Below are 21,221 nucleotides of genomic sequence, written 5' to 3'. Positions count from 1 at the left end.
TGAGAAGATCCCGTCTCGGGGACTTAACGAAGGTGACAACGCAACTCTGGCCGTCACTTCCGGCCTGCGGCCCCGCGCCATGTGGTGGCCCTGGGCTCGCCCTCCCCGCTTCCGCCCCCGGCCACCACCCAGGGAAGGGGCCAGCTTGGTCGCCTGTAGTGGCCCAGCCTCTGCCGGGCGCTGTGGGGTGAGTGTCTCACGCAGCGCGTGGCCTCGGGACAGCCGCGCGCTGAGTGCCGCCTGCGGCCCAGCCGCTCCCTGCGGGGCGCGCGACAGCGCCTGCCCGAGAGAGAACAAATGACGGCCACACACGCGAACCACAACAAAGCCTTCCGGGGGTTCCGACCGACAAGCAGCCGCAAAGGGGACGCAGCGCGGAGGCGGCTTCCCCACCGCACCCGCACCCGCACCCGCACAGGCGGGCGCGACACCTCCATACAGCCCGTTCGGCCGCTGAACCTGCGCCTGCTTCTCAATTTGCCAGACATGGTGCATCCACTTATTCTGGGCATGATCACATTATGTCATACTGGTTTTTCATTAGGTGTAATTTTCTTCTAAGGCAAGCAGCCCACACCAGGTTACGCTTCATGAGGGTGGCAGCATGAACATTTCTTATCACCGTTCACCAGTGCCTGCATGGTGACACACATGTCCCTCCCCTGGGCTCGAATGCACACAAGATGACACGCATGGTGGGGAGGGTGGCTCTCGTGAGGCACAGGGCAGGACTGCCTCAGGGCGGAGGCTACAATTCCACCAGCCCACCCCCTACATCTGTGAACCTGGGCGCAGACCCACGACCTGTGCCTAAAGTTCCTCTGATAAGACGGGGTAACAATGCACATGCTCTGGCACGTACCACATGGGATCCTAGTCAGCCACTTCTATCTAATAGTCTAGTCAGCTTTCGTTTTTTAAATCAATTAATGCCATCAATAAATTGAGTAAAAAGTTTTCTTTTTTGTCAGGGGCAGCTATAAAGGGGGCATGAGATGAGAAAAATAATGAAACACCACAATGTCCATGAGTCACTACAGCCATGAAAAAGTACCCTGCAAAACAAGACACTGCCTTACACAAAACTATCACAGCCCAGTTCTTCTTCAAATTAAGCTAACTGAACTTTCCATTATCTAAAAGGTGTCTCTTTGTAATTATAACCATAAGACAATCCTAAATTATTTTCTGAATTTCTTACTATTCTAAATAAATTAATTCTGTATATTGTGACCATCACTTAAAAATGAAAAAGTCACTTTGAACAACAAACTACTTGGCCTATTACTGAAATGACAGTTGAACAGAAATACCCTTTAAAAAGGTGATTACCTCAGATTGCTTTCATCCATACATAATATATAATCGAATGTGGCAAAGTCTTCTTTGGTAACCTAAAATTAAATAAGAAGTCAAAAACACAGTGTTCATACAATCATATTCATACAATTATATTCATACAATCAAGCCTAGAAAATCCAAAGCAATTAAAAAAAACCTATATCAGAATCTGTTACATAAAAACTCAATTTAGGGCACTTTAAAATGAAAAGAGTTAACCTATTTCTTAAAATTATACTGCAAAGAAATTTTATAAAGTTCCTGGAGTAAATATGAAAGGGTATAATACAGAGACACAAAGTTTATACACTTTCAATTTGAGTACAATGTATAATTAACATAAATATCACACAAATGAAAATGAAAACACAACCACCCCAAATCTACGGGACACTGCAAAAGCACTCCTAAGAGTAAAATTCACGCAACACAGGCCTACCTCAAGAAATGAAAATCTCAGTCTAACTTTACACCTAGAAGAATTAGAAAAGGATCAAAGCCCAAATTGAGTAGAAGGAAGAGAGTAATAAAGATCGGAGTGGACGTAAATGAAATAGAGACTAAAAAAAATAATAGAAAATATCAATAAAATTAAGAGCAGGTTCTCTGAAAAGATGAACAAAATTGATAAACCTTTAGCCAAACTCAAGAAAAAAAGAGGGTTCAAATAAAATCAGAAATGAAAGAAGTGACAACTAACACCACAGAAATACAAAGGATTAGAAGGCAATACTATGAACAATCATATGCTAACAAACTGGACAACCTTGAAAAAATAGATAAATCACTAGAAACGTACAATCTTCCAAGACTGAATCAAGAAGAAACAGAAAATGAGACCAATTACCAGCAACAAAATCAAATCAGTAATCAAAACCCTCCCAATAAACAGAAGTCCTGGACCAGATGGCTTCACAGGTGAATTTTACCAAATAGTCAAAGAATTAATACCTATTCCTCTCAAATTATTCCAAAGAATTGGAGAACAGAGAAAGCTCCCAAACTCATTCTATGAGGCCACCATTACCCTGATACCAAAACCCGACGAAGACACCACAAAAAAGGAAAGTTCCAGGTCAATATCCCTGATGAACATGGATGCAAAAATCCTCAACAAAATATCAGCAAACCAAATTCAACAATACAGTAAATAGATCATACACCACGATAAAGTGGGATTTATTCCTAGGATGCAAGGTTGTTTCAATATCCACAAATCAATTAATGCGACACACCACATTAACAAAATGAAGGATAAAAATCCTATGATCCCAGCACTAAACGCATCCATTTATGATAAAAATTCTTGGGAAATTGAGGGTGGAGGGAACATATTTTAACATAATAAGGACCATATGTGACAAAAACCCACAGCTAACATCATACTCAACAGGAAAAGCTGAAGGCTCTTCGTCTAACGTCAGGAATGAGACAAGGATGTCCACTTCCACCAATTTTATTCAACATAGTATTGGAAGTTTCAGCAATAGCAATCAGACAAGAAATAAAAAGCATCCAAATTGGAAAAGAAAAAGTAAAACCGTCACTATTTGCAAATGACATGACACTATATACAGAACCCTAAAGATTCCACCAAAAAACTGTAATAAATGAATTCAGTAAAGTAGCAAGATATAAAATTAATATTCAGAAATCAGTTACATTTTTATACATCGATAACAAACTACCAGAAAGACAAATTAAGAAAAAAAATCCTGTTTATAATTTCATCAAAAAAATAAAAAGACTCAGGAATAAAATGAACCAAGGAAGTGAAAGACCTGTACTTGGAAAACTAAAAGACACCGCTGAAAGAAACTGAAGACACAAATAAATGGAAGTCTATACTGTGCTCATGGATGGGAAAAATTAACATCATTAAAATGTCCATTTTACTCAAAGAAATCTACAGATTCAATCCCTATCAAAATAACAATAGCATTTTTCACAGAACAGGAACAAATAGTCCTAAAATTTATATGGCTCCATAAGAGATCCTGAATAGCCAAAGCAATATTGAGAAAGTTGGACGTATCATGCTACCTAATATCAAACTATACTACAAGGCAACAGTAATCACATAAATCAATGAAACAGAATACAGAGTCACACACATATGGTCAATTAATTTATGACAAAGAAGCCAAGCATATACAATGGGGAAAGGACAGTGTCTTCAATAAATGGTGTTGAGAAAACTGGATATGTGTAAAAAAATGACATTAGACCACTTTCTTACACCATATACAAAAATAAACTCAAAACGGATTAAAGAGTTAAATGTAAGATAGTTAAAACCACAAAACTATAAGGAAACACTCTGATACTGGTCTGAGCAAAGACAACAAAAGGAAAAATAAACAAAAGGGACTACACCAAATGAAAAGGCTTTTGCACTGCAAAGGAAACCATCAACAGAACAAGAGAGCAACCTACCGAATGGGAGAAGATACCTGCCAATGATACATCCAATAAAGGATTAATATCCAAATTACATAAAGAACTTACATAGCTCAACATCAAAAAAACAATCCGATTAAAAAGTGGACAGAGGACCTGGCTCAACATTTCTCCAAAGAAGATATACAGATGTCCAACAAGCACATGAAAAGATGCTCAATATCACTAACCATCAGGGAAATGCAAATCAAAACCACAGTGAGATACTACCTCACACCTGTCAGAATGGCTACTGTCAATATATCAACAAACGACAAGTGTTGGTGAGGATGTGGAGAAAAGGGAGCCATCAGGCACTGCTGGTGGGACTGCAAATGGGTGCAGCCTCTACGGAACACAGTATGGAGATTTCTGAAAAACAGAGCTACCATATGGCCTGGCAATTCCACTTCTGCGTATTTATCCAAAGACATCCAAAAACACTAATTCAAAAAGCTATACACGCCCCGACATTCATTGCAGAATATACAGAAGCAACCTAGGAGTCCACTGACGGCGAATGGGTAAAGGAGATGCGGCACATGTAGGCAACGGATTATTAGCCATTAAAAAGAATGACGCCTTGCCATCTGCAACGACATGAATGGCTCTGGAGGGATATCATGCTCAGTGAAATAAGTCAGACAGAAAAAGACAAATACTGTACAATTTCACTTATAAGTGGAATCAAACAAAAGAAAATAAGTGAACAAAACAGAAACCAACTCAAAGATACAGAGACAAACTGACGGTTGCCAGATGGAAGGGCGCAGGGGAATCGATGGAAAAAGTGAAAGAGATGAGTAAGTTCAAACCGCCAGTCGTAAAACAGTCACAGAGACGTAAGTACAACACACAGCATATAGTCAGCGATGTCGTAGCAACCATGTATAGTGCCATGGGTACCAGACTTATCGCGGTGATCACTCTGTGAGGTATATAAATGTCTAAGCACTGTGTTATACACCTGAAACTAATATCGTACGTCAACTATGATTAAAAAATAAGTAAAATAAAATTAAGTGTCACACATTCTACCCCCTTCAGTATTTTACCCTATTTTTCACCCTACAAGTACTTAATATCCTAGCTCTGTGAAAAATGCCCTGGTGTATTCAACTCTGACACACGTGTCTGATGCTGGGTGTGTATCCAACAGAACTGCACGCAGGTGTTCCCTGAAAGACATGCCCCAAAATAATCACAGCAGCACTGCGTCCCAAACTGGAAACAGCCCAATGTCCACCCAGAGTAAACTGAACGGTAGCAGAGCTGTAAAATGATCCTGAATCTGGCATGGACATGAGTAAGCCTCTGCCACACGGAACACCGCAGAGCCTCAGAGCAGAGAAGCTGACAGGATGAGACGCTGTGGCATCCACTGCCGTCAGGCTGGAAAGATAGGACAGACTTTTAGCGGTGACCTCTGGGGGAGAGGGGGCAGTGCTAGTCATGCTGTAAAAATGCACTGAGCCCACACGGACAATCTGTGCACATGTCGGACGTTTACTGAAAAGAGGAAAGAATGCACAATAAAGTAAACATCTCCACCGAACTGCCCGGACGTGACAGTCACTCAGAGAGCCGACTGCATTCGCGAAAAGAAAAAGCCCCTGAATCTATTCTGTTTATTAAACCCAAGTGGAAAGTACTGGGGAAACAAACATTTTAAAAAATAAAATCGTTCTCACACAAATTGCGACTACTGCTAAAGAGAAAACTTGTAAATGTTAGCAAGATTCTATAAAATTAAAGATCTGATATAATACTGATTTACAAAACATACCTTGCAAGTACCTTGAAATTTTTGAAAAATCATTGAGAAATTTTCTTAAAAGCGACAGGAAAAGAAAAAGGCAAAAGACAGATTCTGTAGAAACGCTACCTCTAAAACTGGTAATTACAAGTGTTCTTAAAAAAATAGAAAGTTTCTAGCTTTGGTTTTTTATGGCATGTGTGTTTAAAATACTTCATTTGTACCCACTTTTATTATATAATGGTGTATGGAAAATCATCCGATCTTGGTGAAAATAGAAAATGTAAAAGTATGATTGCTCACAATTCTGAAGAACTTCTCAAAATAAATCTACACTCTTTAAAAAATAGAAAAAAGATACTAGCAACGTCTGCAAAAGCTTGAAGAAATTAGGAGGGACAAACGATAAAATGTTTACTCTTCTGTCCAGTGAAAATTCCACTTAAAAAAGTCAGGTCCTTAAGGTAGTGAATTTAAATAGTAAATTGTTAACACAGAGAGTCAAATGACACAGCTAGAAATTAGAAGGTCACAGATCTCAGAGTCAATTTATCTAAGCCCAAAATAACGTGTATTACTAATATCTGAGACATCATTAATGTATTAAAAGTGTTTCTCAGACAATTTTGCTTTGTGAATTTTCTGGCTCATACCTCGCTACGTTTTTATTAAAATAAATAAACTGGTGGTCAAAGCCCAGCTCTACCATTTGAAGCTGTGTAACCTTCAATAAGTCATTTGTTTTCTCTCCAGAACTCAGTTTCTTGCTCTGCAAAATGAGTTTACCAACTACTCCCTTTCCTAATGAAATAATGGAGAGGAGAAAAATTGAGACGATCAAAATTAAAAATGCAATGCTGTGTGGCAAAGCAATCTGAAAAGCTTTGTAAGATTTAGTACAACGATTAAAGGACCTTTATCCAGTCTTAAAAAAAGTTCTGGTTCAAGCACTAACAGTAAGTTACAGTTCTCACACTGCCATCCACACTTGTAAATGTGTGATATTTGACAAATGATGCAGCTTTTTGAAGGCCTCAAAAGCCCATCTCTGGACGTGGCCTGTGTCCTCTGATGCTAACCCACAGCCTTGCTAGGCCGACAGAGCCAGCACATTTCCTTGGGTTAGATACAAAAGGAAGTGACAAGATTTAGCCTGATTGTTAAAAATGAATCTCCATAAAATAATCACAGTGATAAAAATAACTGCCTCTGCAGAACAATGTACAAGGCATTTTGCATCAGAACTGGAGCCAATTTCTTTAGGGGCTGGTGCCTGTGGTTATGGAAGGTTCCAGAACACACACCTGCAACAGCTAGCTCCTAGTGACAGATGCCACAAGGCACCCATGGGCTAGATGTCTCCACTAGGACAGTTGTACTGAAAACCTCACGCTCTCCCGTGGTTACCAGGTGGCCATTCAAATTAGTTAAAAATTAAAATTCAGTCCCTCCAGCACAGCAGTCATATTGCAAGTGGGCAACAGCCACATGCAGCGTGCACAGTGGACAGAGCACACCTCCCCATCACGGAAGGTTCTCCTGGGCAGTGCTGCCGGACCCACACCCGAGGTGCGACTGCCCAATGCGACGTGTCCCCGTAACACGTGCCCCTCGCTCCGAAGGCACCTGCCGGATGAGACTGTTCCATGTACATCACAGAACTCTGTCCTGGCCACAAACTGCTAATGAAGCAGACTGGACACGAAGACTTAAGTGTTTAAAAACCGCACTGGTAAAAACAAACGGGAGACCACAGCGAGGCTGTCCAGTTCTTAGCCAGGGCTCTGTTAAAAATTATGTAATTATGTGTGTTTTAATCAGTCAATTCTGAAATCCCCAACGTCTTTCAGAACTGTGGCACCAGAAGTAAAACAAAATGGGTCAGTGTGGTAGGTAACCTGGCCAGAGGTAAACACACTCATGCACAGGTGAGTTGGGTAAGCCTCTCGCAACTCCTCAAGCTGTGGGGCTCTACGTACAAAATATTAAACGAGGTCTCGTCTACCTGTCTTGCTTTATGGGCTGTGTCAATGCCATGGTTTCTTAGGCAGCTCACAGCTCTGGGATCTGGTGACCGGCCCACGTTCCAGTCAGAAACAGCGCCGCTGTCAATGACCCACTGCAACACAAAACACACAAGTGCACCTTCAAGTCCCAGTACGGTACCTGCCGGGCAATGTGACTCATGGGGACACCGTGCTTCTTCATGCAGTTCTGCCCTCGGTAATCAGGAGGGTTTCCTAGCTCATACGTGGATGTCGCTGCGCTGTCTATCCTCCACTGCGGGGGAAAAAAAGATTTTTTTTCGCCATTTCCTGCCCCGAACGCACTCAGGTTGGCCTCGTTAAGACAGCGAATGGTACTCACAGTATCTGACACGTTCTGATCAGTCACAAGTTTTCTGAAAACTGCTTCTGCAATGGGTGAGCGACAGATGTTACCTTAAAAAAGGGGAGGGGCAGAAAGTGAGCATCAGGTTTGATGGGAGGGTGGGTGCCAACTCCCAGCATGATCCGCGACCCACGCACGCACTGCCGGCCGTGGCCCCGAGGGGAGCCAGTGGCGCCCACAGCAGTGCGGAGGAGAGCTCGCGCACCTCCGCCGGCAAAACCCACGTTCAACGATTTGATGGCGACTGTCCAAGTACTCAGAGTGCAAAGGACAAGGACATCAGAAAAACAATCACGACCAAAATCACTGCTTATCAGGATGCTGTCAATGACCTCGATGTAAGTCATGAAGTCAACGAAGTGGGCTGCGACCAGCCTATTTTAAAATGAGAAACAACAGCGGTAAAACTACGTCCTTCGAGCGTCCGCACACACCAAGGCCTTCCGCTCTTTCACAGAACGCACAGCCCACGTCGCAGGCAGCCAGCCGTCCCGCATGAGCCCTCGCCAGTGCTGTGGCTCCAGGAGTCGGGCACTGAGTTCAGGTACAGCCACCAGCCTGCCACGCCTCCCAAACTCAGCTGCACACCTGGGGACCTCCAGGGCCACCCTCACTTCAGCCCAGAGTCCCACAGGTTCAGGAATTCTCTAGAAGGGCTCGGAATTCAGGAGATGCTATACTTATAACTGTAGTTTTATTACAACCGAAAGATGCCAACCAGTACCAGCCAGAGTGCGAGCACGGGGCAGATTCTGGAAGAGTCCCTGACGGGGAGCTTTCTGGTCCTCAGAGACAAGCCCCTCCTGCTGTCAACATGCGGCAGCACTCGGAGCCCCGCCAGCCCGGATGCTCGCCAGGGTTCCAGAGCTGAGGGTTTACTGGGTTTTCATTAAGTAGCCACAACTGAGGCTGGACTCAGCTTCCAGCACGCCGTCCACATCCTCAGCGGCTCCATGCAGGCCCCCAAACACCCAACACACTCCTACCACTCCCCCAAAATTTAAGGTGTTTGGAGTTACCTCCCAGGAGCCAGGACAAAGTCCATACCTTTCATCAGGTGGGACCAAATTCCTTGCTACACAGGGGAAAAAGACATAAAATCTCAAAATATTTCTACTGTGTGCCAAGTAATGTATTTACAGGAGATAGTTAACTATAATATAAAGAAGGAAAGAAAGGATAGACAAGCAATATCCTACAAGAGCACAGGAAAAGATTCTAAAAAGCATAAACAAGGTAAGAAAATTTCTTATCAGAAAGAGGGAGGGGACTTCACTGGCACAGGCTGGGGATGGGCATTGAAACAGGGTGATCGTCTGCTTCAGGTACTGAGAGTAAACACCTGTGAGCTGACGGGCCCAGGGACAGGGACCCCAAGCCGCGGTCAAAACTTGGACTTAACATATCCACAGCAGAAGAAAGGCAAGGTTTGGGGAGAAGAGTAAGGAGATTTATTCCACACACATATTTTGTAGGCCTGCTACTGACGAGTCGGGCACCAGCCGGGGCAGGAAGAGAGCAGCTGTTTAGGGCACTGGCCCTTCGCACAACGCAGGAAAACAGGAGTCCCGAAGAGACTAATGTGAAATAGCAAGGAACAGACAGAAACTGAGGGAAGGACTTGGTGACAGAAAATGGAGGGAGGGAAGAGAGAAACTGCAAGAACAGACAGCATTAGATGACAGACTTTACTCTCTCCTCATATCAGAACTGTCTGGTTCATAATACTACACAGAATTAGGATCCTGTAAAGTACTGTGAAACAACTCATTCCCCACTATAGGAAACCAATTCACTGACTTAACTACAATATTCTTCAATTTCTATATGAAGACAGGAATTCGAATGTTCTCTAGAAGCTGGCTGTGTTGTGACGTTTTTCCTTTTGACATCTTAAATATTTGTTTAATTTTTAAAACAGGTATTATCATCCGCACTCTTTTAATTACTGAAAGGTTTCCTACAGATGTGTCTTTATTTACTTGCGATTATATAGCCTGGGGAATACTTTTAACAGCAATCACGTTTCCAAGTTAAGACAACTGTTATTTTTTTGGAACTCTAGAATAATAGATGTCTAATATCTCAGCATCTAAAAACATAAAAATAGACTAGTCTCACCCCTTTACAAATAATTCTGATTAACTGTGAAATAAGTTTTTCCACAACAAAACCAAAACATGGACCATTCACTGCCTTAAAGTTAAGGCACATTCATCCACACTTTTCTCCCACATAGCTGTATTCACAGCAAGATGATGTGTGTCTATCAATGTGGACAGAAAATTTACTACTACAAAGATTAGAAATAAAGTCATAATATCTAAAAGAGCAACAGACAAGTCATCTTGCTTGCTTATAACTCGCCCTCTTGATTTCAAAAGCTGACATCACCACATCAATATTAAAGATGGAGTACATCAGTAAACCACAGTACTTCATGGTTCACCTATGGAAAATAATATAATATAGAAATGTTATCTTCGAATTTCTTCTAAGAAAATTTTCTATCTGTGAAGTTCCAAGTTCGTTTTTTTCCAAATTAGGCAGTGCGATATATACTTATTCAACACCTTCATCTCAAGGACAGACTCAGAAAAAAATTAAATTCTCCAAGGGTACGGGCTGTGTCTGTCCTACCCAGTGAGGCCCCCAACACCGAGCACAGCATGTGGCACATACACAGCACTCACTAATCACCCATTCGGAGTAAGTCACCCATATTCGAAAGTCATCTGCCATCACGAATATGCAGTATCACCTCCGACCGTGAGGGCACAATCTCCTGTATGTCTCTATCTCACAAAAACATAAACCCTGTTAATAATCTTGCCAAAACAAGGCAAGTCCCTCGGTGTCATTAGCCTAACCAGTGAAAAACATTTGCCATTACTCTACCCTTCAGTCTCAAAAAGGTCCGAATACATGCTTTGAAAGAATACAATTTTTACACTGCAAAGATATACCACTCTCACTGTCCCGTGTACAGGTACCAGGTGAAGTGGCACGCATCGACCCGGCCACACCCCAGAGCCTGAGCACTCCCCACCCGCTGCACTCGCTGCCGCGTGTGGCCGCGGTCCTCTGCGGCCCTCCGCCCTCCCAGTCTAATCTCAGCGCCACAGCTGAACGCGTGTTTTCGAATTTCCCACCTCTGCTCCAAACTCTACGCGGGCTTATCTGGTCGGGTTGGGCCAAGTCCTCACATGGCCTCACCGGACCTGTCCGCCTTAGGCCCTGAAACAGGGATCCAAAACATGGCTTGTGGCCCACCTTCGTGTACGGCCCACAGAGCTAAGAATAATCTCTACAGTTTTAAATAGATGGGAAAAAACCTCAAAAGTAGAATATCCCGTGACATGAGGAAATTACATGAGATTCAAATCCCCGTGTCCATAAATAACGTTCTACTGGAATGCAGCCATCCTCTCTGGCTCCTCACAGAGTCTGCAGACCCCGCCCCAGAGCGCTCACTGTGGGCGAGGGTCTGACGCCCGCAGCTGTACTCACGCGCCACTAAGCAGTATCCACCGGAGTGCGGAGGAGCCGGGCAAAGTTGCCACTTCAATTACCTGCCAGTCCTCAGGTAGAGATGAGAGTCCTGGCTGAAGGAGGCTGCTGGCCCAGGCTACTGGCCCAGCCTGCGGCCTCCTGCCGACTCCTGAGGGCCCTCTGGGCCCGGCGTCCCTTTCCAAACACCCTGGACTTGCCTCCTCACCTCTTTCAAGCCTTTGCTCAGACGTTACCTTCTGGGTGAGGTTTCACTCCCCTCCCCTCCCCCCTTCCTGCTTCACTGTACTTAACACACACCAACGGGTAACCAAGTACGTGACTGCAGATGACAATGTGAGCTCTGGAGAGGCAGAGATTTTTGTCTGCTTCGCTCACTACTCTATTCCTAGCACTCGGAGCAGTGCCTGGGAATACAGTCGTTGCTTAAAACCAAACTGTGCCAAAGCTAAACACATACGAGCATACGCACCCCCTTAACAGACACCACGGTGCATTATGTCAGCACAAGCAACAACACTTAGTAAAATAAATGAGGCAACGGGATCCTAATAGGTGCCCAACCTGAAACGAACTGCCCTTTAATAAACTAGTTGATTCCATCAGCCAGCCTTCCTTCTCCCCTCATGGAAATTCAATTCTGCAAATACCTAGTGAGCATCGTATGTCGTCCCAAAGCTGGAACTAGAAAGAAAAATAAGCCCCACTTACTGCCCCCAAGATGCCGAAATCAAGCAGTGCTCTCAAGAGGCTCTCAAGTAATTACAACAGAATCTGTGCAACACAAGACGTCTACACAAGTTGGAGGAACAACTACCTCCACACAGGGGAACTGAGAAGAGTTAAAGAAGGGGACGTGGGGTCTGACGTGACAGAAAGGCTTTCCAGGCAAAATGCAAAACAGGTGACCAGAAAGAGCCACACAATCAAAGGTGCGGTGAGTGTCTTAAGTGCTGGGTAACAGCAAATATACGTGACAGGGACTGTGCAGAGGGTTAGGAAAAGATAAGTGAGATTAAGTGGACAATGCAGACAGGCTTCTGTCGTCTTCCAGAAGGGTGCGCCATAAAAACCAGCAGAAACTCGACTCCTCAGGAAATGTAGACTCATCAGAAGATTTTAAGCAAGAGGGCCACTGAGGGTTCAGCGTTGAGGTTCGGATGGAGAGTTGAGGGACACAGCCTTGTGGAGCCTACCCAGGGAAGAATCCTGAAAACTAAAAGGAACAGGAATTCGATTCTGAGAAGGAAGACTAACTTGAAATTCTCATAATGAAAACGATTCTGAGCCGGAAGGTACCTGAAGGGTTAGGTGTTAAAAGTACTTTCGTTCACCGGCTCACGAGTCTGATTACACAGAGGTCTGGAGAAGCGGGTCTCCTTGGTTTGGCTTTGACAACCAAAAAGCCCTAAACCCTTGCGCTCCATCTGCCTTTGGCTCAGATTCATTTATAAGCGTGGGCCATGGAAACCAGCCAGGAAACCAGTGTTGTCACGGGTCTCAGAGCCCTTAAGAGAGAGCATCGCTCCAGCCGCTTCAGGTCTATCCAACGAGGGGTTAACAGGGAGGGATTCCAGGCAGCTCGTGGTGAGGGTGCTGCGGGTGAGAGGGAGCCGGGACTTGGAGAGGGCCGGGCAGGTGAGGGGACCCGCCTCGCACAGCAGGCCAAGAAGACCCGCCCGAGGCGCCCCAGCACACCCTCGGGGTACGGGTCTCCAGCCTCCTCCCGATCCCCGTTCCTGGCCCAGAGGCGCGGCCCAGCGGCGCAGCCCAGGGCGCACGAGGCCCACCCCAACCCTCCGGGAAACTCAGCGTGGGCTCGACTACGGCCGGCTCACCCAGACACACGAACAGCACCGACTTGGGGACCCGCTCGGCCATCTTCCCGCGCAAACTCAGAGGCGCCCACTGACCTCGCAGGAACCCTTCTGGCGCGGCGCGTGCGCATTGCGAGCGTCCCGCCCCGCGCGCCTGCGCCGTGCGCCTCAGCGCGGCCCTGCACGTCGGGCTCCGGCGGCGCGATGGGGGCGGGGCCGAGCGTCTCTTGGGGGGAGGACGGAGGGGCGTGGCCGGGCGTCGCTGGCGGGGGCGTGGCCGGGCGTCGCCGGAGGGCAGGGAGGGAGGGGCTTCTGGGAGGGGGCTGGGCTGAGAGCATCCGGCACGCGGGATGGGGCTTCCGGAAGGGGGCGTGGGGCGCGGTCGGGAGGCACCTGGACGCGTGGGCGCCCAACGCTCGAGGGAGTGGTCACACGAGGGTGTGCGAGCGCGCCCGCCCCCGGCCCGCCGCACGAGATGGGCTGTGGGGGCCGCAGAGCCCTATCGGAGGGGCGAGGTCCTGAGCTGGTCTCCGCGGCGCTCGGAGTGTGAGGGGCCTCTCAGGGCCGGGTCGGACTGCGCCCTCCTGGTTTTAGGTGAACGCCCCCTCTTCCCGGGCCTCGCGGCCGGAACGTGAGGCTCGTCATCAGGAGTGAGAGGGGCCCCTCCTGGACCGAGACCCCTGTTCTGCCCCCAGTCCCCGGGTCGGAACCGCAGCTCTCAACCGTCCGCTCTGCCAGAGTTGTCCCAATTCTAAAGAGATGAGATGCTTTAGAAGCCACCTTCGGATTGACAAAGTTGAGCACACACCTTCTCTAGCTGCTACCCTGGGGATTGAGCTGGTTCTGCCCTGCATTACCTGTGTCAGGTGTGCACTGAGCTAGGGCCGGTCCCTGCCCTGGGAGGCGGAGCCGAGCGGAGTGTGCCCTTCCTCTTCCTGGGTAGGTGGCCGCAGGTGGAGGGGCGCCGGAGCGGAGCAGGCTCGGGGTCACAAGTGAGTACAGGTGTCGGCGACGCCGCTGAGCCTGCCCTAGATCTCGACCACCTCCTCCTTCCCCTTTAAAAAAAGTTCTGCTAGAGAGGGTAAATCGTTGGCAAAAGAGGGCCAGAAAAACGATGATGTTTCTGGAATTTTTTCAGTTACGCGTCCACTGACACTGAGATTGTGCCTCAAACTGTCAAAAGTTAGGATTAGCCAGTTCCCCTGGACTCTCTGCCACTGTGCTTTTGATTCAAGTCTAGCCCCAACCATTTCAATTCTAAATCATTTTATGTTATTTGTAAATATCTATTATTTGAAAAGCCACGAATTCGTGTCTTTTCATTTCATTAGATGACATCCTAGAACTCTGTCGTGATGGTTTGGGTTTGGCGTGTGCTGGACTCATAGGGGCAGGAGGCAGAAAGATGCAATAATGTGCCTGGTGGGGTCACCTAAGTGAAGTGCCAGGCCCTCCACACTATCACCTGACCCTTGGGGAACCACTTGGGGTAAAGAGGTCGCTGAGAGCAAAAGAGTGGGCAAAGGCTGCCTCTAGGACCCCTGTGTATCTGTGCAGATGGTGATTTTTCCTTACATGAAGTATGAAACTGCTCCGCATTTGTAAATGATAATAAGGAAGTGAGATTTACCCTGCTGGCTGGAAATTTGTCATTTTCACTCCATTTCAACAAATACTTTAGTGTCACCACTGCTGCTACTAAGTCTGGGTTGAAAAGAATGATACAGACATGGGACCCCTGCTCACGGGGAGTCAAAATCTGATGGGCCCAGAAGGGCTGCATTGTTTTTCTCATGAGCGTATTTATTAGGATGTGGAATTCCGCATAGCCACTGACCGCGAGCTTGTTTACAAACTACTGTGTCGGAGGTTAAATAATCCAAGTAGTTTGTAACTTCCACCCAGTTTATCATGTTTAAGGAGAATGAGTTATTTGGTCTACTAATGTCTATTTAAACAAAATTTCTGTGAAACGTGTAAATACTACCCCTCATCTTTTACAGGATTGAAGAAATGATGTGAAAGAAATCTTTGCTCTTCAAGGGCAATTAGAGGCTTTTATTCCATTTAAGAAATCTTTATTCTTAGGAGATTTCTCACTATTTAGAAATTGGTGTTTCAAAAGGAAAGAAAGTTGATACAGGCGGAAGGGGAAGCAGGTGGAAGGGGAAGCCTAGGGCTGTCTGTGCCCACAGTGGCCACGGAAGGCCTTGTGCACCTTATTCGCAAATGCGTCACGATTGGACACAATCCCTGCAATTTAAGACCTAAGTACACTGCGTTTTCTGATTTCTTTGAGAAGAGTCTGCTTTCTACACCAGATGGTCTGACTAGGGTGGCATGTGTGGTCCTGCTCCAAGCCAGGGTCACCGGACTTCAGGTTTGAAAAGGGTAGAGTGGGCAGAAATCAAAGGTTTTCTTAGGCTGAAAGGTCTGCTTCTCTTCACTCCCTGCACCTGGGGTCAGGGGAGCTAGGGAAGCAGCCCCTGCCATTCAGATTCAAATGGTTAGTTTGCATTAGGAAGGTTACTGATCCCACCAGGAAGGTGGAAGGCGGTTTTTGATGTCTAGAACTGACAACTTTGTCTCAAGTCAAAGGCAGGAGTCAGACCGAGGCCACTGCAAGTTAAGAATTGGTTTCAGAAACAACAGCCATAGTTACCAGGCAGTGGTGTTTCTTGATAAAGGTTCTGAGCGAAAGACAACATTTTAAAGCTCTTCTAAGGATTACATAGATAGGTAAAGTTTCTTTTATTTTGGCTAAGATTTAATCAATTCATTCTATTTCCTTAGCAGCATTTTAGTTCCTTTGATTTTGGTTGGGATTTTATCGATTCAGTGAGTTAACCTCTATTTCATGTGAATTATAAGACTTAATAATTTGATTAATGTCTGATTAATGGAAATTTGGAAAACCATTTCTAAACTTCTAAATTTTTCCTAGAGGCATCCCTCAAAACTGGTACTCCATTGAGAAAAATAACATAATAGATGCTTGTTGATGGAAGGAGAGTTTGGGGAACCCTGAACTCTGGTGAGGGATGGGGGGAGGGACCATTATTCCAGACACTCGGTGGAGGGTAGACTGGGATCTGGTCAGTTTCCCGCTCCTCACACGCGGCCCTCCTCCCACCGTGTGGATTTCGTTCACGTAGGGCTCTAATGTCCTTGTTTGCCCACAGTGGCGCAGGCCTGAGTTTATTGCCCTGTGATCAATCTGTAAATTATTTCTATATCTTAGGCTCATTTCAAACTTTCGAGATTTCCAAAGTAAAAATTTTCTGGCTAGTATTTTATAAACTCTTCTTAATCAAAAAAAAAAATTTCTTAGTATGAAAGATTTCAAATATTTTAATTACTTTTTAAAGAAAACTTTAGAGCTAAGTTTCTTAGCTTGCGGTTTGGCAGCTATTCTTTTAGGAGGAAACTCAAATGTTTATAGCAAATTCTCTTTGCCTTGGAATTCAAGAGCCTACAGACTTTTATGGATGTTCAGATGCCTGCCGTGATTTAGAATTTACGAGGCTTCATTGGTAATGACCTGTATCTTGGTAACTTCGGCAGTGTAACGATATCAGCATTCTGATCAGACCAGGCTCTCTATGTCTCAAGGATCCATAGAGCCCTGGTTTGATGCTGGGGACAGGAATTGTGACTTACATCTAAGTTGTTATTATTTATTGGCTCTTTCAGGGAAATTCACTGTAACTCTGACCAGGCAATAGGACGCTATCAGAAATGGAGTCTATATTATTAAAACAAATTAGTCTCTTCTGTAGTTCAGCTGCACACAAGCAGCCTTGTCAACACCTGGTCACAGTGACATGGGACAGCATTTGAACTCTGGCTCTGGGACGGAGCCTTGTGGTCACTGGAGTCTTGTGGTCTGCAGGCCTCCTGATCTGCTTGAATCCCCCAATGTTTACAGAAGAAGCGTGGCCATCCGAGGGCCGGATGTTTGCAGTGGCCGCTCTCAGCTTGGAATTTGCTTACTTGGCTGGTTTAATTCTGCTTGGGTGATGGAGTTCACAGGAGAAAGTCTTTGCGGGGAGGGTCCGATTTATGTACCATTCACTGTGCTTTACTTGCACATGGCAGAAAATCTCATCCAGTTGGCACGAGCAAAAAAGTGTTTTCCGGTCCCAATGACTGAGCAGTTCAGAGCCTCTCGAGGCTTCAGCTGTGGCCAACCCTGGGCTCCAGCAGTACCAGCATAGCCAGCCCCCCTCAAGAGCTCTTGGGCATGGCTTTGTCCTCAGGCTTCCCACTTGGGGTGACAAACTTTTTTGCAGGTGCCTGGGGAAAAGGTAGTTCTGGCCACTCCCACACTAGGCCTCAGTCAGATACTGGCCATGGACCCACTGCGGCAATGAAGTTCTGCCAGGGCCGCAGGAGGAGATGCAGGCTCACCTGCCTCGGGCGAGGGGCAGCATGGGTGAGACAGACAGGCCTGTGCTGAGTCTACGATCAAGATGCACACTTCCCCTGGAGTTCCAAGAAAGGACATGGACGGCTCTGCGTGCCAAATCACAAAAGTCACACTCGATGCCAGAGCATAGGCGTTTATTATGGGCCTCATTTTTGGGTCCAGCTTGGGTCTCCGTGTCCCCCTGGGGGCGGTCACGTGTCAGGGCGAGGCCAACAGGAGACTAGAGTCTGCACCGGCGCTGCCCACTCTCATCCGCGTCCAGTCTGCCGTCGCCCTAGTGCCCAGGGCACTGCCCAACGGAGCCTGGCTTCGTGCGCACGGTTCCGGTTCCGACAGCCCAGCTCTCCAGGGGACAGCCGTGCGGTGCGCCGTGGGCCGAGCGGCGCTCAGCTGGTGCCTGACGCTTCTCCCAGCGCTCTGTTTGCTGGTCTCCCCGCCCTCAGCCTCCACAGTTTCGTTCTGCACTGCTTCATCCTCCCTGCCCTGGAAGGTCCTGGAAAGGACCGTTTCAGGGCAGAACAGGAGCAGCTGTAGCTTCCCTCCGACCCTCCTGTCTCTCAAGGCCCGGGGGTGCTGCAGAGTCGGGCAGGCAGGGACTTCGCATTGCCCAGCACGCCCTCATGAATACGGTGGATTTCCATGTACTCCACAGTTTCGTTCTGCACTGCTTCATCCTCCCTGCCCTGGAAGGTCCTGGAAAGGACCGTTTCAGGGCAGAACAGGAGCAGCTGTAGCTTCCCTCCGACCCTCCTGTCTCTCAAGGCCCGGGGGTGCTGCAGAGTCGGGCAGGCAGGGACTTCGCATTGCCCAGCACGCCCTCATGAATACGGTGGGTTTCCAGCCCTCACAGGACCGGACATTTAATGAACCTTTTCCAGCCCTCACAGGACCGGACATTTAATTCCTCAAAACCACACGAATGCTTTGTTCATTTAATAGGTATTTACTGGGCAGTTACTATACGTCACTATGGCGTGTGTTGGAGATAGTACAGCCATTAAAATCGTCCACGTGCTTACTTTACCTCCATTGCATTATAGGAGGTGTGCCAGAGAGGTCAGAGGTGGAGACAGGTGCCGGATGGGTATGATCCATAGATGGATATGATGTGTAGACAGATGGAGATAATACATAGATAGATGATCGGTGATAGACGGATAGATGATAGATAGTAGAGATGACAGATGATACATAGAAATGATACACAGTAGATAGATGATGGATAGATAGATAATAAGCGATAGATGATAGATACATAGGATGCATAGACAGATGTGGTAGCGATATTAACATAGATATGGTAGGGTACTCATGTTGGCCATGCTGCAGACTAATATGAAAGCTTTGAGGGGTGTGAGCGATGGAGTAACATCATCTGAGCTGTTACTCAGATGGATCATGCCTTTGGGGAAATAACCACAGGTGTTTGAGAGGGAGACAGAGAAGCCGATGAGGTGGCTCTGGTCTAGATACCACAAGAACTAATGCTCTCTGGGTCAGGCTGGTGGCAGGGCAGCAGGTGAGGAGTCCTCAGACTGAGTGGATGCGGAAGGTTTGTTTTCTGGTAGGGTGGATGTGGGCATGACAGAGACAGAGGTCACAGTTGGCCAAGTTTGAGCCTGAGCTCCCTGGTGAGACGCACCTGGACAGGAAGCCTGGGCAGCTGGCTGGGGAGGAGGCGGGGCATCGCTTGAGATGCTTACTTCATAGTGGGTCGAGTGGGAATCGATATCGTGAGTCTGGAATTGGGGGGAAGGTTAAAGAATAGATGAAACTTGGAGAATTATCAGACGTAAACAGTGCTAAAGTCACAGGCCCTGAGGTCTGAGTGTAAGTAGAAAAGCGGGGAACTCTGGGGAGGACGGACGACCCTGAATGGAGGTGGCGGGGGGGGAGGCTGGCCTCTGCCTCTTCACTCTTCTGGAGGCAGATCAGGTCAGTGTCAGCAACTTTGGCAGCATCTTAAAAACAACGTGGCTGTTGAGCCCTCCCCCACCTCTTAGACCAGACACCGGGCTGTTTGTTGCTGCTCCTCAGGTAATGATGGTTTTTGGTGGCCAGAGTGGAGGAGCGGGCTCAGATGCCCCAGGAAGGGCTGGCCCTGAGCCACTGGGCGGCGGGGAGTCTTCCAGGTGTCATCCCACTCAGGCCCAGCAGCGGAGGGCGGCCGGCTGAGAGTCGGTTCTGTGAAGGGTTTCACGTGGAAGCAGCATTTACAATTGGTCTAAAGAGTCGAGTTGTAGCTCAAGAGGCAGAGGTTGGCAGTTTTTTCCTTCAAGGTCCAACGGGACGCGCATCAAGCCTGTGGGCCAAGAGGCAGAGTTGAAGATTTCTGGACACTTACACAGTGAGAGAACAAACCTCCTCAGGCTTTTTATTGATGAATACCGAAATACCATAACAGAACTTTTTCCTGTAATACAAGCCTACCGATGGGAAGAATGCCGCTCTATGGGGAACATTTGCCGCTCACAGTTCAGAGTCCACGTCCCTTATCAGAGTGGGTCATGAATGTTCAGCTGCTGTCGGTGGATCCCGATGTGATGTCGCCGATTTCATCGCTGAAAATATTCTTCTGATTTAATGTCTTCAGCTATTAAAAATGTAAACACTGTCCTTACTCTGCCAGCCAAAGGACAGGTGGTGACTGCGTCTGGCCACCGTTTGCCACCGTCGTTCACTGCCTCCCTGCTCCCAGGGCTCCCTTCCCTGCACGGGAACACAGTGGTGGCTTGCCAGCCGCGGTGCTGAAACGGGGCCAGGGCGGAGGGACTGGCCGGGGCAGGCAGGCTCTGCGGCGTGGCGAGGGGGCACCAGGAAAGGCCCCTCCACCCGTGATTCGGGGCCTGGCAAGTCCTCCGTACAGCCTGAGGTCTCCTGTCCCCGCCACACGCTGCTGGCCACCTGCACCCCAGGGTGGCCTCTGCTGGCCCAAGTCCTCTTGAGCGCCCAGCCTGGTGGAACGCAGCCCCGCCCACCAACCCGAGGGGACCCGCCCTTACAAACTCACCCTTGTAGCCTGCTGAGCCAGGGGGCCCTGGCGGTCACGCCCTCTCGAGGGAGACAGGAAGGTGTGGCCGGGTGCTGTCACTGGGGCCGGTCAGAGCACTTGGTGGAGCCAACCTGCATCTGTTTGTCCCCTTTAACATGGAAGTGGCGAAACCACCGCTTTGCTGATTCAGAAAGACTCGCAAATACTGTGTAATGAATACTGTGTCTTCACAGATAAAATGTGAGCATACAGTATGGTCATGTTCTATAAGTACCCAGTCAAAGTGGACAGAGCTCATTAAACCCCCGAGATCACTCAGGACAGAGCCGGAAGAGTCGCGTGGTACCTGACCTCCAGGCCAAACATCTAACAAGCCCTGAAAAGCCAGAGCTGACTGCAAGCAGCTCACGGCCAGCTCATGCACCATGGCCACACTCACGTCCAGCAGCCCCAGCTCCTCCCAAAAACGGTAACCCATCGCTAGGGGCCAAATCAGTCAGACACAGACACGGCAAGAACAGAGTTGCCACCTTCAGACCGGCGTGT

At 47.5% G+C, this 21,221-nt stretch overlaps 1 protein-coding gene across 3 annotated transcripts in view; it reads right to left on the bottom strand.

Annotated features, from left to right (window-relative positions):
* ACP1 (acid phosphatase 1) overlaps window positions 1-13,431 on the bottom strand; it is a 14,726-nt gene extending 1,295 nt beyond the window's left edge. Inside the window, exons 1-4 of one of the 3 annotated variants that reach the window (XR_003045860.1) lie at window positions 13,276-13,431; window positions 7,904-7,977; window positions 7,542-7,816; window positions 1,333-1,394 (exon numbers count right to left, since the gene is read on the bottom strand). Coding sequence is in view for 2 of the 3 variants with exons in the window: in XM_006910207.3 (XP_006910269.1) it covers window positions 1,333-1,394; window positions 7,703-7,816; window positions 7,904-7,977; window positions 13,276-13,318 (293 nt within the window). In the remaining variant the exon portion in view is untranslated. The remainder of the gene's footprint in view (window positions 1-1,332; window positions 1,395-7,541; window positions 7,817-7,903; window positions 7,978-13,275) is intronic. The other 2 variants (XM_006910207.3, XM_006910206.3) reach the window with 2 other exon arrangements.
* Window positions 13,432-21,221: the final 7,790 nt, after the last annotated feature.

Source organism: Pteropus alecto, unplaced genomic scaffold (genome assembly GCF_000325575.1).
Source record: "Pteropus alecto unplaced genomic scaffold, ASM32557v1 scaffold61, whole genome shotgun sequence".
NCBI lineage: Eukaryota > Metazoa > Chordata > Mammalia > Chiroptera > Pteropodidae > Pteropus > Pteropus alecto.
The sequence above is the reverse complement of the archived record's forward strand: the minus strand, read 5'-3'. Positions and strand labels throughout refer to the sequence as shown.